This window comes from Dreissena polymorpha, chromosome 2 (genome assembly GCF_020536995.1).
Source record: "Dreissena polymorpha isolate Duluth1 chromosome 2, UMN_Dpol_1.0, whole genome shotgun sequence".
Classification (NCBI taxonomy): Eukaryota; Metazoa; Mollusca; class Bivalvia; order Myida; family Dreissenidae; genus Dreissena; species Dreissena polymorpha.
In genome coordinates this window covers 17,328,672-17,347,088 of record NC_068356.1, presented here as the reverse complement: position 1 = coordinate 17,347,088, position 18,417 = coordinate 17,328,672, and the positions used below count along the sequence as shown (strand labels likewise).

Sequence of the window (18,417 nt, the reverse complement as noted above, 5' to 3'; positions counted from 1 at the left end):
TTTCCTGATATGGCTATAGTAAAACTTTGTTAACACTCTAGAGGCCACATTTATTGTCCAATCTTATTGAAATATGGTCAGAAAATTTGTCTTATTGATATCTTGGATGAGTTCGAAAATGGTTACGTTTGCTTGAAAAACATGGCTGCCAAGGGGCGGGGCATTTTTCCTTATATGGCTATATAAGGCTATAGTAAAATCTTGTTAACACTCTAGAGGCCACATTTATAGTCCAATCTTCCTGAAACTCTGTAAGAAGATTCATCCCAATAATATCTTGGAAGAGTTCAAAAATGATGCCGGTTGGTTGAAAAACATTGCCACCACGGGGGCGGGGCTATTTTCCTGATATGGCTTTAGTAAAACCTTGTTTACACTCTAGAGGTCACATTTATTTTCCGATCATCATGAAACTTGGTCAGAAGATTTGTCCCAATGATATCTTGGATGAGTTCGAAAATGGTATTGGTTGCTTTAAAAACATGGCCACCAGGGGCGGGGCATTTCCTTATATGGCTATATATGGCTATAGTAAAACCTTGTTAACACTCTTTAGGCCACATTTATAGTCCAATCTTAATGAAATTTAGTCAGAAGATTGGTCTCAATGGTATCTTGGATGAGTTAGAAAATAATTATGTTTGCTTGAAAAAAAATGGCTTCCAAGGGGCGGGGCATTTTTCCTTATATGGCTATGGTAAAACCTTGTTAACACTCTTAGAGGCCACATTTACTGTCCGATCTTCATGAAACTTGGTCAGAAGATTTATCCCGATAATATCTTGGACGAGTTCAAAAATGATGCCGGTTGGTTGAAAAAACATGGCTGCCAGGGGGCGGGGCATTTTTCCTTATATGGCTATAGTAAAACCTTGTTAACACTCTAGAGGCCACATTTATTTTCAGATCTTCGTGAAACTTAATCAGAAGATTTGTCCCAATAATATCTTGTTATCTCAGGTGAGCGAATTTGGGCCTTACAGGCCCTCTTGTTAACAGTTTTCCTTCAAACTAACCAGGCAAACAAGCTACCTCTAATAATGATGTTTATAGTATGCCAGTATTTCAACATTATAAAGAATGCATTCTATACATCAAATGCTATCTATGGACAACAGTTAAAAGAATGTATAATTGTCTCTTGACCATAGGTTCTGGGGGCATATTAAAATCGCACCATCCATTAGTTAGTCAGTCAGTTAGTCCGTAAGTGCGTCCGGATTAGTTTCCGCTCAATAAGTCAAGCAATTGTCATGAGATCTTCACCAAACTTCATGAAAATGTGTAAGGCAATAAAATCTAGGTCAAGTTCAATAATCAGCCGAATTCACTTAATAAATTCTTGAGTTACGGCCCTTGAATCATCATAAAATTTTGTTTTTTCTCGTTTCCGCTCAATATCTCTAGCAAATGTCATAGGATCTTCACCACACTTTATGAAAATGTGTTTGGCAATAACATCTAGGTCAAATTCGATAATCGGCCAAATCGATCCAGACACTCCTGAGTTACAGCCCTTGAATCATTGAACAATTGCGTTTTTTCTTGTTTCCGCTCAATAACTCGGGCAATTGTCATTAGATCTTCACCAAACTTCATGAAAATTTGTAAGTCAATAACATGTAGGTTAAGTTTGATAATTGGCCAAATTGATCAAGACACTCCTGAGTTATGGCCCTTGAATTATCGAAAAATAGTTTTTTTTCTCGTTTCCGCTCAATAACTCGAGCCAATGTCATAGGATCTCCGCCACACTTCATGAAAATGTGTAAGGTCATAAGATGTAGGTCAAGTTCGATAATCAGCCAAATTGACAAAGACACTCCTGAGATACGGCCCTTGAATCATTGGAAAATTTAGTTTTTTAGCTCACCTGTCACGAAGTGACATGGTGAGCTTATGTGTCCGTGTAATGTCTGGCGTCCGTATGTGCATGTGTGCGTGCGTGCGTGTGTCCATCAACAATTTGTTTGTGTAGACAGTAGAGGTCACAGTTTTCATGCAATCTTTATGAAAGGACAAGGGACGTTAAGGGTCGTTATTTGCCTTTATCCAAATTATTTACAACCTACTATCAACATAAAGTGCAGAGAGTCATCCTTTTAAAATATCCTCAATGCATGTATTTGTTCAAAAGACGTTATCTACAGCCCGAAACAAAGACGCCCACTGTTTTCCAATTTTGACGTCATTTAACGTTGCTTTTTACGGCAACGTCACAACTCCGAATATTATAGACGCAGATTGCCGCGCTTTTTATTCAATCAGCATTAAGGTGATCCAAAATGTGATGAATGATTTAATTCATTTTCATAAATCAAATTCACGTATAACATGTCATATTAAATTAACAATATAATGCATATTAAACAATATTACTGCTTCACATCGCCATTTTTTTTGCGCAAAACAATCACAAAATTGTTTTTAACAATTGAAAGATTGTTTTAAATCGCATCATAATAAAACTATGACATTCCTATAAGTAACAATGAACAGATTAATAAAACAACAACACATGTGTATCATTACCTATTGTAATACCATATTCCGTTTACATATCCTGATTGCATAACCTTGTATATAATATATTACGTATACATGTAGTTCAGATTCGTGCAGTTTTTTTCCTCAAGAACAGATTTCTGGTGTGCCGACAGAAAGTGATAATTTTCAATGTAATTTACTAACATATATTTAAATTAAAACATATTTAATTATTAAATAATTTTTGCAGGAAACAATATTAAATTGTTTATGATTTTACACCTTACACTAATAATTACGACGTGACATAAACACCGACTCGTTTATATATGTACTGCAGAAACTGATAAGATGTACGAGTGATATTGAATTGGATTGAGCGCTGTGAGAAACGATCACTATTCATTTTTGAAACAAATATGATTACAAATAATAAAGTACGCATTTTTTTTAAATAACGCCGCCAATGCAGCTTATGCAGTCTATATTTATTTAATACGACACGTAAGCAGCATCTGAGATGTCTGCAGCCCAATTTCTTGGACCATCTGACAGTTGATCAGCTTGGTGCCGCCGGAAACAAAGATACCACAGCGCACTTGTAACGTGAGCACATGTTCCAACTACACGTGCTCCCACTGGGCAGCTGCAAAACCATGCATCGACTGACCCCTCCTTGAAACGTATGTAAGACCAATATTGCTTTCGGGACACATGCCGACTTTGGAACTTCAAGCACAGCAAACTTCTATTGTGCACATAACCGTGAATTGAGTATATTCCGTCACTTGACATGTGCTCATGTGTAAAAGAAGCCGCTAGCTTAACTGTGTATACACCTACGATAAGACATCTAAGTTCATCCTCGGTCATTATTGGACAGTACATGTCTAGTTCGTCCACCGGTTTCCACGATGCCTTTGTTATTTTTTCTATGTCGTTGTCAGAGATGAATTGTTGTAAATCGCTGTTCTACCGTGACAAATACAACATTCTCTCTGCAACTATTTTGTTGTGTTCAGGGTCCCCGCTTTTTAGAGCCGGTCTGAAGCATGTGCATGGAGTACGACTGACGTGCGAATGAAAAGTTTGGACTTTTTTGTATATATATGTATGTTCCATCTAAAACAATTATTGATTTATTTTGGTCAGATGCAGCGAACAATTCTTGCGCTTGAGGTCTTGTATGGTTAGTTCTTATCTCCTCTCTGGAAACATGATTAAATCCCATATTATTTGGCACTAACGATTTCATCAAAGATTTTCTTCACGATTTCAACGCACGCCGAATCTGTAATATAAACTTATTATTTTTAAAGCCCACTTTATTTAAATTTCCATAAGATTATTGCGTTTTTTGTAAAGTGCTTTAAATATGTTTTACCTCTTGAAATATATCCTGTTAAACTAAATAGATCTAGAACGATTTTCATTTTCGGTTATAGTAAGCAATATTTCAATTATGCATACTATTACATACATAATTGCATTAAGAAAATGTTGAACACTTATGACTGTTAACCATCATATTCATCGTCGGAAAAGACTGAAAAGTTACTTTTTCTCCACGATATATTGTGAATATGAGATCTAGAAATGGAAATGAAGTTTATCAGTATCAACATTAAATATATGGATATATTTGGTAAATCTTGTAAAAGTCGACTTGGTATTTAAATAGGGTATATTATCAGAACAACATAATACCTGCGCAATCGTCATGTTGAACAAAGTGCTGAGCAGTGCATTCCCTAAACTAGTTCTTCGTTTTACTAGGAGCACTGCGAAACATGTTGGAATGAACCTGGTCTTTTTTGTCCGTATGTCGTCTAAATCACCGATAAGACTTGAGAATTGGTCTTTCGTCAACCCTTTCGTCAATATTCATGACCAGTGTGTATACATGTATATAAGATAAGGACAGTATCATTTCTTATCAGCGTGATTATGCAATTCAAATTAAGATGCGCACCGGTACGATTCCAATAATCAGCATCCGCCATTGTGGATGGGTCGTCAAAATCGATGCATGATTTTTGGCGTTGTTTCGCACTTTGCAGTAGCGAGTTAATTAAACTGCTTATCTGCTTATCTGTTCAGGTTCCATGTATGTTGTGGACCTAAGTTTTCTTTGAATATCAGCAGAAAGTGTTTCTGGTGTAAACTTCCCTCACTTATGTGGGTGTTACAACATCGCAAATTCTTTTTCAACAAAATGTTTTTGTTGATGAACAGTTGCATTATCGCCTCGCCCGGTATGGTTACAAACCCTTCGGACCGAGCGCCCTTCCTGTTACATATAGGACATATAGTATTGCTGAACCCAGCTGATTTAATGTTTAATTGTACCGGCGATTTCTTGTCGGACGGTTCATGTTGTGGATTTCTCTTTGGGGATGTACTTAATCATGCCGCCGCCGATTCTGCTGTATACTTAAGACGGCAAGAATTATGAACTAGATCTAGGTCTTTGTCCGTTATTTCGTCTGTCAATAGCATATGCTTTCTCAAGTACTTTATAAGTGGTTTATTGCCATCTGTTTTTAACTTCCTCCTTTCTTTTGGGCCCTTACGTTTGGTGCATATAGCACACGCATAAGATTTAGACATCCTAAATTAAAAATAAATGAAAGTATTTGTTTATAAGTCGACATAAAATTCTGAAAATAAAATATCACATAAAAAGTATAAAAGTTACGATCGTAGCAGAATTCTAGCCCCTGAACTGTTCACGCAAAATTAACTCGATGACGTAATAAAAACATCGTCATCAATACTGAGAATAAATATCGAGTTGAAGTGACGTAATTTAACCTGTCGGTTTTCGTCATAACTTTTAATTTTACAATGATAAAGAATAAGCTTTATTCGTGTTTTATAACCGATTTGATGAAACTTAAATTAAAACCATTTTTATCAGGCTATTTAATAATGCAACTGGATGATAATTAAACCGAATTTTAAAGCTCCTGTAGTCTACTGTATACATTCCTAAAACGCTGGTCTCAATTTTGTATCTGTGTAAAAAAGATGGAATTATTGTGACCAGTTAATTTACTTCGACATTTAAACAAGTAGATCTAGCAATTTATGTGATGGACTTTTAAGTTGGAAAACTATGGATTAAGGATAACCATAGAAAGGTATGTTTCTTAATACTTTCTGGTGTTCATGTGAATTCATCTTTGAAATACAAGTATGATTTTCGTGACTTTTATATTATTATAATATAACTGACTGAAAACATGTTATCTACAACATACCTGTCTGTTGATATATGGTAATGAAACTTAACCTCACATATTTTGTTAAAATTACTTTTACTGTTCAGCTAAAATGATGCGAAGCAGACGCTGTATCTTCCATGTATATTTATCCCGCTTGCTTGATAAGATTACTTCCCATAGGCCTAAATAAGTTAATGGACTTGTCTCCCGTGAATTATAGGGAACATTACCTTTTTCTTAGTTAAGCTGGTAAAAAAGCAACTTAATTGCTTACGCGATATTGCATGGAAACAACCGTTCATGGTGATAAATTATAAAGTGTTCAATCAAATTTCGATTTAGAAGAAAATAAATGTATTTTTCACATACAGCGCACTCGTTAACCAAAAATAAAAAGATATCGACGAACAAATAACGAAAATGTATTGCATTTTTTTAAAGAATCAAGTTGGTTAACGTGCGCGCTGTTGTCATAAAATAGTGATAAACATTAAAAAATGCTCGAAATTTGCGTTTTTCGAAGAAACGCGCGAGTTTGAAACGTTCAATGTGACGTCATCTATACGATGCACGATGCAATAACTATGTAAACGTAAAGCGCACGTCGTATTCTTCAAATTCTGATCTTGAATGGATGCAATAATTAACTTTTACAAATATTAATATTTTTCAGGCAAATAACACCCCTTAACGTCCCTTGTCCTTTGGTCAGAATGTTTATCATGATAAAATCTGGGTTGGGATTGTATTTGGGTCATCTGGGGTCAAAAACTAGGTCACTAGGTCAAAAACTAGGTCACATAATAAGTCAAATAATAGAAAAACCTTGTGTAGACAATAGAGGTCGCAGTTTTCATCCAATCTTTATGAAATTTTGTCAGAATGTTTATCTTGATAAAATCTGGGTTGGAATTGTATTTGGGTCATCTGGGGTAAAAAATTAGGTCACTAGGTCAAAAACTAGGTCAAAAAATAGACAAACCTTGTGTAGACAGTAAAGGTCACAGTTTTCATCCAATCTTTATGAAATTTGGTCAGAATGTTTTGCTTGATGAAATCTGGGTTGGGATTGTATTTGGGTCATCTGGGGTCAAAAACTAGGTCACTAGGTCAAAACTAGGTCAAATAGTAGAAAAACATTGTGTAGACAGTAGAGGTCACAGTTTTCATCCAATCTTTATGAAATTTTGTCAGAATGTTTATCTTGATGAAATCTGGGTTGAGATTGAATTTGGGTCACCTGGGGTCAAAAACTAGGTCACTAGGTCAAAAACTAGGTCACTAGGTCAAATAATAGAAAAACCATGTATTGACAATAGAGGTCACAGTTTTCATCCAATCTTTATGAAATTTTGTCAAAATGTTTATCTTGATGAAATCTGGGTCGGGATTGTATTTGGGTCATCTGGGATCAAAAACTAGGTCACAAGGTCAAATTATAGAAAAACCTTGTGTAGACAATAGAGGTAACAGTTTTCATCCAATCTTTATAAAATTTGATCAGAATGTTTATCTTGATGAAATCTGGGTTGGGATTGTATTTAGGTCACCTGGGGTCAAAAACTAGGTCACTAGGTAAAATAATAGAAAAACCTTGTGTAGACAATAGAGGTCACAGTTTCCATCTAATCTTTATGAAATTTGGTCAGAATATTTATCTTGATGAAATCTGGGTTGGGATTGTATTTTGTTAGTCAGGTGAGCGATTCAGGGCCATCATGGCCCTCTTGTTTTCCTTATGTTATGAAGTTGTGCATATTGGATTGTTATTGTCCTATATCAAAACTTAACTTTTTTATGCCCCCAGTAGGGTGGCATATAGCAGTCGCACTGTCCGTCCGTCTGTCCATACGTCCGTCTGTCCGTCGCTCTTTTGTGTTTAGGTTTCGAAAAATGATCATAACTTTTATGTCGCTTCAGATGTAACCTTCATATTTGGTATGCATGTGTATATGGACAAGGCCTTTCCATACGCACACAAATTTTGACCCCTTTGACCTTGAACTTAGGGTCCGCGTTTAGGTCTGGAAATCTGCGTTTAGGTTTCGAAAAAGCATTTTTTGGGGGCATATGTCTTCCGATGGAGACAGCTCTTGTTCTTTCCTAAAACTTTAACCTATTGATTTTGAGGTCACTAGGTCAAAGGTCAAGGTCACAGTGACTCGAAGTAGTAAAATGGTTTCCAGATAATAACTCAAGAACGCTAACGCCTAGGATGATGAAACTTCATAGGTAAATTGATCATGACTCGCAGATGACCCCTATTGATTATCAGGTCACTAGGTCAAAGGTCACAGTGACTCGAAATAGTAAAATGGTTTCCGGATGATAACTCAAGAATGCTTACGCCTAGGATCATGAAACTTCATAGGTACATTTATCATGACTGGCAGATGACCCCTATTGATTTTCAGGTCACTAGGTCAAAGGTTACACTGACAAAAAACGTATTCACACAATGGCTGCCACTAAAACTGACAGCCCATATGGGGGGCATGCATGTTTTACAAACAGCCCTTGTTTAATATTGAAGATAGCAACTTGATATTTGGCGTGTATGTATATCTCATGGAGCTGCACATTTTGAGTGGTGAAAGGTCAAGGTCATCCTTCAAGGTTAAAGGTCAAATGTATGGCTTCAAAGCGGCGCAATAGGGTTTGTGTTTCTGACAAACAAATCTCTTGTTTTTTGTTCATTCTGCATCGTCTATCAAATGTTCTCATCATTAACCTATGGCTTAAATGAAACATCTTGAACACTCTAGTAGCCTTTTTGTTTTTCCCAATCTTTTGGATACTTGCTCAAAAAATTTGTTCTCAAGATATGGTAACATGGAACAAAATTTGGGGGTATGGGGAAGTAGTACCCATGGGGAACTTGACCCATTCCGCGAAACTGGGAGGCGGGTTACATTCTCGATCAAATCTAACAAGAAATATCTTTAAAAAGATAATCTGCGAGTATTTTTCTGTACCACTTTTCGTAAAAACTTTCTATTACAATAAAATGTTTGTGGGTTATTAAAAATACGTTTCAGCAGATATATACAAAACATGACATGATCGTTAATAACACATGTACATCATTCCCTACCTTTATTTCGTTGTTTACGTTCTTAATTTAATAATGTTATATGTACGGACGTGATTTCACAATCCCATGGACATGGATTGATGATGCTTATTTTCCTGTTGAATATTGTTTGTTAATTTAAGTTCAATATGCATAGGCATGTTTGTTCATTACCTATGGCAATACTTTCATGATGATTCTCGAAAGTAGGTATGAGCACATAGCTGGACCAGGTGAGCTCAATCGTAAGAGCACTTGACTACCGAGTTCGCCCAGGAACATATAAATAAGTTAACTAACCAAAGTGATATGACCTTATACATGTATATGCTGAAATCTAACAAACGAACGAATTATCAAACATGGTATGTACACTTAGGTGGTTGTGTAATTTCTGTTAGAATATCGTATTAAATATGTAAATTTAAAAAGATTAAGCCCGCACGTGAGTTTGTTTCTTTTTTTAAGTCTATACACGCCTAGGCTGCACACAGCGTGTGCATTTGTGTATTTCCAAGGTTATGAGTTACCTCCTCCCCTGAGGCTGCATAATGTTGGGACCCCGAGTGTGTCCAGCACTCCTACCTAATAACTAAGACTGACGACAGTTGGGACGAATTTTGAATTATAGCTGCAATTTCCAGCTATTTTTTAACTGAAATACTTTTTAATTTTCGATATGGTCTTGTGCTGTGGGGGGATCGGATTATCTGGAGAAAACCCCACCTGTCCGGTATGGTGACCACAAAACAAACAAGAAAAACTTTGCGACGGGAGCGGGAATCGAACCGGTGTCTTAGAGGTGAGAAGCATACGTGCTGAGCACTGCGCTAGCGGGACGTACAACTACGTACAGACATGTTGTTTTATCTATATATATCATAGCAAAGCAGCGTTTACAATTTGCAGGTGCGAAATTGTTGGTATTCTTTAGATTTTGATCGTGAAAAAAGTTGATTTTACATGTTTTCATTAGCAATTTATTTACAAAATCGAGAACAAATATCAAACACAATAGAGAAAATATATAGTTGTTTCATTGGTCCATAAAGATAAAATGGATGTAAAATTACTAAAATTTAAAATTTACGTTTTGATACACTTATTGAATCTGTTTCCCCAGAATATGCTGTTCTATTAATATTTTCCTTTATTAATGATAATCAGCGAGTTATGCTGATCAGAAAAATCGAGCTATCTCAATCGGACTGGCTAGGTCTTTTACATAGGTCGCCATTGTGAAGATTTTTTTCATGGTATGATAACTTAGACGAGCTGCTTCGCAGCATCGTCAAAAATGCTGTGGGCTATTTTTCTTATATGGATATTTTGCTATTAGAAACATACTAAATTAAAAGATAGCTAACATAACTTATGTATTATACAAACAGTTTTTTTAAAAAAAAAGAACCAGAAACTCGGAAAAGAAGAAGAAATATCTAGGCTGCTGTTGTCTTACAGCTCTTGTTATACCCCCATAAACGAAGTTTAGGGGGGTATATAAGAGTGAACTTGTCTGTCGGTCGGTCGGTCCGTATTAAGTGTCCGCTCTCTAATTCAAGTAGTTTTCAGCGGATCTTAACCAAACTTGGTAAGAAGTTGTATCTCGATGATGTCTAGGCCAAGTTTGAATATGGGTCATGCCAGGTCAAAAACTATGTCACAGGGTCACTTAGTGTGTTTTAAATCAAAAGTTTGTCCAGACCATAACTATGTCATTTATCGTTAGATTTTAAAATAACTTGGTACATTTGTTCACCATCATGGGACGGTGTGTTGTGTGAAAAAAGTACGTCAACATCTCAAAGGTCAAGGTCACACTTGGAGTTCAAAGGTCAAATGCATGTCCGGGCCATAACTCATTTATTGTGAGATTAAAAAATCATTTGGCAAATTTGTTCACCATCATTGGATGGTGTGTCGCGCGAAAGAATTACGTCGATATCTCCAAGGTCAAGGTCACACTTTGAGTTCAAAGGAAGGTCAAATGCATGTCCGGGCCATAACTTTATCATTTATTATGAGATTTTAAAATCAATTGAAGAAATTTGTTCACCATCAATGGACGGTATGTCACGAGAAAGAATTACGGTGATATCTCAAAGGTCAAGGTCACACTTTGAGTTCAAAGATCAAAAATAGCCATAAATGAGCTTGTCCGGGCAATAACTATGTCATTGATTGCGAGATTTTAAAATCATTTTGCACATTTGCTCACCATCATTGGACAGTGTGTCGCGGGAAAGAATTACGTTGAAATCTCCAAGGTCAAGGTCACACTTTAAGTTCAAAGGTCAAAAATGGCCATAAATGAGCTTGTCCGGGCCACAACTATGTTGTTCATTGTGAGATTTTAAAATCATTTGGCGCATTTGTTCAGCATCATTTGCCGGTGTGTCGCGCGAAAGAATTACGTTGATATCTCCAAGGTCAAGGTCACACTTTGAGTTCAAAGGTCAAAAATGGCCATAAATGAGCTTGTCCGGGCCATAAATTTGTCATTCATTGTGAGATTTTAAAATCATTTGGCACATTTGTTCACAATTACTGGATGGTGTGTCACGCGAAAGAATTATGCGATATCTCCAAGGTCAAGGTCACACTGTCAGTTCAAAGGTCAAAAATGGCAGTAAATGATCTTGTCCGGGCCATAACCATGTCATTCATTGTGAGATTTTAAAATTACTTGGTGCATTTGTTCACAATCATTGGACAATGTGTCATGCTAAGAATTACATCAATATCTTCAAGGTCAATGCCGCACTTGGAGTTCAAAAGTGAAAAATGGCCATAAATGAGCTTGTCCAGGCCATAACTATGTCATTCATTGTGAGATTTTAAAATGACTCTGTACATTAATTTTGTTCACAGTCATTGGACAGCGTGTCATGCGAAAGAATTCAAGAGTTCAAAGGTCAAAATGGCCATAAATAATAATGGCATAATAATTCTTAAAAATCATTTAGATTCGCTTGTTTTGTGAAGACAGCTTGCAATATAGTCTGTGTCAATGCGGAATGTGGGGGTATACGTCATGTCTGTGACAAAGCTTTAGTTCAAGTAGTTTTCATCCAATCTTCACCACCTTGGTCAGAAGTTGTATCTAGATGATGTCTAGGTCAAGTTTGAATATGGGTCATGCTGGGTCAAAAACTAGGTCACAGGGTCAGTTAGTGTGTTTTAAACCTCACCATGTTGCCCACTCTCTAATTCAAGTAGTTTTCATCCAATCTTCACCAAACTTGGTCACAAGTTTTATCTACATGATTTCTAGTTATATTCTTGTTCTAGTCATAATTTTTGTAGCATACATTTTTCTTGCAGAGCCTCACTCCAATAAAAAGTATTGATATGATTCAACTAATAATTTGTCTACATTGACCAAACCCAGAGAACAAACCTTATTTTCTGTCAAAACACATAAGTAGTATTTGTCACAAAAATTGAAATGCTTGTTTTGCAAGGATTTCTGTGTTGACCATTCTTAAAATTTTGCTTCTATGTAAAAAATGGTTAATAATAAAAGAAGTTGATTAAATTTAATAACTCAAAAAAATTAAGGCATCTATTTATATTTATTCTATGCAATTTATATTATTCAAGTATTATTTATATACTTGCATATCGTAAATAAAAGTAATCAAATACCACTGTCTTGATGGTTTATGAAATGTAACCACAAATACCACTAGTAATGTAATTAACGTAATTAGTTTGCAGGTATGGCCCACTGAGATACTGTCATGGTTGCTATCACTTAGTTTAAATTGTCATCATTGATGCATTTTTAGTGAGTAGACACTGGCAATGTCAACTTGATTATTTTTCAAGTTTCTTTGCATTGATTTCTGTCATACAGGTTGCCACTTTTTTACAAGAATCGTCATTTGGGAGCATTCTATTTCGTTCCAAAGACATTTAGAATTCAAAGTTTACATTTAGGGTAACACAATACATTTAATTATCTGTGTACAAACATGAATTTTTTTTCTGGCGCATACATGTTTATTTGTTATTTATTTTCTTTGGTCGGTTGATTTTGACACTTAAGAAGTCACATTTATTATATACCTGTTTAATGCTTTTAACAAAATACAGGTTGTATCAATAGTAATTAATAAATCCCGTATTTTATTTTTATTTTTATGCTACTTGCTGTTTTCCGATTCTGTATTACCATACTAGCCGGACTACTTTTTTGACCCATTTAATGACGTCACATAATGCGCACCGAAAATAGGAAAACCCTATTTCATATTACGAAATATATTACGTAGATATATTACGTAGTTAATCGTGTGACGTCATTTCTGTGACGAAACACAACTGCATGACAGTGACAGTTCCAGTTCATCTTATTTCTTGCAATAAAGTATATCTTTAAGTAAACACATTTAATGAACAATTTAATATGGGTATTCTTCTGCATAGTATGATTGACTTTCACAGAAAATATTTAACACATGGATTTCTGCATTCAAGTAACAATTAAAATTGTAACATAGTGCATAGGATAGATTACTACGGAAAGTATTAATTTATGTTTGTTTTGCATCAAGTTCAATATCATGTTTACCTAAATGGATATACAAATAGACACCATAAGGTAACGAAAAACTAGACGAGGAGAACGCACCAAGTTAATTGCCAATTGCTTGTTTCGCGGATAAGCCATGTCTTGGGTAAGCATGCATCCCATTACTTGTTGTATAGTCTCATGTAAATGACAGGCTAACGTCCATATACGTCTGTTGCATAGGTCAGGTGATTATGCACACGTTCCCGTAGAAATTGCACACATCACCATTGAATGTTTTGATGTATATTTATATATTGACTTAAGTAGAGGAGGACAGTTTGCATTAGGTCACGATTTGTTGTTGCTGCCGGACGGCCTCGGCTGTTAGGCTGACGCATGTATCTTGTAGTTAGGAATATTTTCCGGACACTAGAAAGCGTGTTTGTTCGAGTTTAATCAACCAAAATAAATCGCAATGAAAACTGAAATGGACTTGTATTTGTTATTGTGTTTTACTGACTATGTTACAAAATATTTACATGCAAGTGTAGAAAATATTAAAGACAAATATTTAATATATATACAATGCGATTAAGAATAAAGATGAATTCACAAAATTAATAGGACATTAAAAAAGTTGGCAGAAAAATGCTTCGAGAAATTCAGAAATAAAATGAGAATAACGTCATCCCAATTGGTTTATCGGTGAAACTTATGTATGAATTGCTATTTGTATGCTTTCATTATGAGAAATCATTCATTTTATTATAATGCATTGTTATATTTAGTTCCTGTCTGTCTTAATAGTCCAATGTTCTGACCCACAACACAAAATTTTCCCTAGATACAGGTGCTTAACTTTGATGGACTCACTTGTTGGAACTTTCTTGCACTCTTTTCTGGAATTAGATTTGTTGTATGGGCTGACAAAGAGGCAACATCTTTACGAAAGGGTGGGGGGATATCTTACTAGTTGAGATGTGTTTAGGAAGAACTGGGTATAGCATTTTGTTAAGTTTCTTAGCAATTTATAATTGCTGGCTTTGATGAGGTACACATGTTTCAATAACTGTGGAAATTCCAAGGCCTCATGCTGAAGTATATTTGAAATATGTTGTTGATTTACCAAAATAGACAGGTATTATGGATGCATCTCTGGAAGATGATGCTGTTATACTGCTGTAACTGTCATCTCTGCAGTTAATAAAATTGCAAATTAAGACAATTTCAAAATGAATCTTATAATAGTTTTATTTATTTTCTAGTTGTTCTTGTTCCACCAGTTGCTTGGTACATGACTGTGTTCTACATTAAAAGGTCTCCCTTCTTTATGATTAAATTAATAAGCATGGCATTCAAAAGAATTTTCCTATTGACATTTCTGACTTGTTGGTGATTTAATTGATATTCACTAGTATAGTTCTGTGCATGAAATGTCAAAGGTCCACAGCTTTTCCTGAATTCTCATTATTGGAAGCGGTGCCATCCAATTGTTGGTCGTTATTTCTTTCAGTAGAATTATTGGAAGAAATAATTTCCTCATTGATATGATAATAAAGCCATGTTATCACTTAAAGCATAATCTTTCTATGAGTTACACTAGCAATTAAGAACATTTCATACAAATGTTCTAATTTGAAATTTATTAGATCCCTCCATGCTGGAGTTTGTCCCAGCACTCCTAGCTAATTTACTTTCAAGACTCACAAAAGATGGGACGAATTTTGAATTAATGGTGCAAGGTTCAGCTATTTAATATTTGATGAAAGATATTGAAATATTTTCCGGTCTTGTTCGCTGAATTTGGAAAGTTTGCTAGTTTGCAAGTGCAACAGGCATTAATACATTTCATTTTAAGGGACTCGGGCGCAGAGCACTAATAATGGTTAAATAAAATAATTAGTTCATTATTTAAATGACTACAACATTCTGTGCATAACACACCATGACTTAAAGTGATCATCTTTATCTTCAATAAACATAGTTTTGATCCCCATGTGTATGCAACAGTAATTGTTGGACATTTAAATATAAATTTTTGTTTTCATTCCTTTAAATTAGAAAGTGAGCGAAATAGTTTTGGGAAAATAATTTTTATGCTGCATAATTATGTCAATGAAACTGTATCAAAACCCATCTTAAAATGCTCTGTGGAAATATACTGTTGTTCTAACTTGACCTTTACGTAGAATTCTCATAGCCATTGTTGTTTGTCAGGAAGACCTCTTATTAAATAACAAGTGTGACACTGTAATAAATGTAGTTTGCGTCTTATTTGCAGCAACTTCAGAGTCCTGCGGCATTCCACAGTGCAGCAAGGGAGCTACTAGAGTGGTGTTCTGATGTTCGAGCATTCCAGGGACCATTTGAACCAACCCTCATTTCTTGCCTAACTGTATGTATAACTTGGCAGTAGAGTCCCCATTACTTGCCTCACTGTATGTTTAATATGAGCGTAGATCTTAAATGCTTGCTTCAATGTATGTATAAAATATCAGTATAGGTCCCGTTGCTTCCCTCACTAGATGTATAATATGGCAGTAGAGGTCCAATTGCATGCCTCACTGTATAATATTGCAGACTAACAGTAGAATTGTAATTGCTTCCCTCACTGTATGCATAATATGGAAGAAGTCCCATTTCTTCCCTCACTATATGTATAATATGGTAGTAAAGGTCCCATTACTTTCCTCACTGGATGTATAACATGGCAGTAGAGGTCTAATTGCTTGCCTTGCTGTATGTATAATATGACAGTAGGGGTCCTATTGCCTGCCTCTCTGTATGTACAATATTGCAGTAGAGGTTCAATTGATTCCCTCAATGTATGTAAAATATGGTGGTAGAGAACCCATTGCCTGCCTCACTGAATGTATAATATGGCAGAAGGGGTCCCTTTGCCTGCCTCACTGTATGTAAACATGGTAGTAGAGAGCCCATTGCTTGCCTCACTGTATGTATAAAATGGCAGTAGGGGTCAAATTGCTACCCTCTTTGTCTGTATAATATGTCAGAAGAAGTCAAATTGATTTCCTCACTGTATGTATAATATTGCAGTAGATGTCCCATCGCTTGCCTCATTGTATGTATAAAATGGCAGTATAAGTCCCATTGCTTGCCTTTCTGTATTTATAATATTGCAGTAGATGTCCCATTGCTGGGCTCACTGTATGTATAATATTTCTGTAGGAATTCAATTTCTTGCCTCACTGTATGCATAGTATGGTAATAAAGGTCCCGTTGCTTCCCTCATTGTATGAATCATATGTCAGTAGTGGTCCCATTGCTTCCCTAACTGAATTTATAATATGGCAGTAAATGTTCCATTGCTTGCCTCACTGTATGTATAATATGGCTCACTCTTTGTATAATATGGCAGTAGGGGTCCCATTGCTTCCCTGACTGTATGTATAATATGGTAGTAGAGGTCCCTAGTGGAGATCTCATTGCTTCCCTTACTGTATGTATAATATGGCAGTATCAGTCCCATTACTTTTCTAACTGAAAGTATAACATGGCAGTAGGTTTATCATTTCTTCCCTCACTGTATGTATAAAATGACAGTAGAAGTTGTATTGCTTGGCTTACTGTATGTATAATATGGCAATAGAGTATGCATTTCTGGACTGTCTGTATGTATTATATGGCAGTAGAGGTTGCATTGATATCTAACTGTATGTATAATATGGCTCACTGTATGTATTATATGGCGTACTGTATGTATTATATGGCTTACTGTTTGTATTATACGGCTCACTGTATGTATAATTTGGCTAACTCTTTGTATAGTAGGGCACTAGTGGTCCCATTGCTTCCCTCACTATATGTATAACATGGCAGTATAGCTCCCATTGCTTCCCTCACTTTATAAGTAATTGCCTCACTGTATGTATAACATTGTAGTAGCATCCTGCCATTTCTCCAATTGCTTTCCTTATTTAATGTATAACAATTAACATGGCTGAAACATAAAACGTTTCCTAAATAGACTAGTTATGTAAACAGTTCTTTGTTAAAGTAATGATCATTTAACATTCAATTTGTGTTTTGTAAATTTACCTTTCTTAAAGTAACTAGCAAGTTTAACCAGTGAGATTTGTTTACAATATTTTTTGTTGATACCTTTATCCCTGTGAAGAAGCAGTATTAAATTTTTATCTTTTGAAAATTACAAAAACTTTTGTATTTTTAATAAAAAAAATATTTACAAGGGCATAATGCTTTTACCATATAGCTTCTTTTCATTTTTAATGAATATTTTTACATAAGAAGATTTTTTTTTCTGTTTTTTGCGCAACTTTTTCCAGGGAGATGACTCTGTATTATAACCAGGTTCAAACAAGGGGAACAATTATTATGTGACACGGATTTTCCAATAATGTGCAAATATTTGCTCAGATCAGTCAGTTAGTGAAGTTTTCCTTTTGACAATATTATCCGAAGTCTATTGAATTGTATCATTATGAAATCTAGGCCCGTGTGTTGTTTAAATAGAAACTTAAGACAACAAAGTGTTTAAAAGCTATTTTATTATGGGGCGTGTATCGTTGCTGCGTATGTGTAGATTAAGTATTCAGTGCAAAAAATGTAGTTTCATATGACAAAAAAATAGATGTAATTGATATCTCCAGATGACACAATAGTGGTATTGTAGTTGTGTTTAAAGCATTATCTTTTTGATTCCCAATTTGACTGCATCTATTGAGAAAAATTTTACTGGTCTGATAACTTATGACAAAGAACCTCACCCAGTATGTTTAACAGTTGTCAAACGCCTTTTGAATCGTGTTTTTGTCCAATTTGTTGTGATAATTTGCCAATAATTTGGATAATACTTGACCCTTTTACTTAGGTACACATTTTACAAATAATTTGTTTTGTACTGGATACCTTTTATCAAAGTGTAGGTAAACAAGAATTTAAACCTTGCTTTGGATGCTAAAATGAATTCTGTTATACTGATGAAAATGAGAAAATTAATAAGGCTACTATCTCACTATTGTATAACTATTGGAACCAAAGACATCCAAAGACATGAACATTTAATTGATTTATGATCAAGTAGCGTGTATACTGGTATTGTTTGCCAGAAATATTATAAGGTTTGTCAG

The 18,417-nt window shown here is 35.2% G+C and overlaps 1 protein-coding gene across 6 annotated transcripts in view; it reads left to right on the top strand.

Annotated features, from left to right (window-relative positions):
- LOC127866055 (zinc finger MIZ domain-containing protein 1-like) overlaps window positions 1-18,417 on the top strand; it is a 217,832-nt gene that overhangs the window by 85,121 nt on the left and 114,294 nt on the right. For all 6 annotated transcript variants that reach the window (XM_052406365.1, XM_052406366.1, XM_052406360.1 and 3 more), the window contains one exon: window positions 15,588-15,701. In XM_052406365.1, coding sequence (XP_052262325.1) covers window positions 15,588-15,701 — 114 coding nt within the window. The remainder of the gene's footprint in view (window positions 1-15,587; window positions 15,702-18,417) is intronic.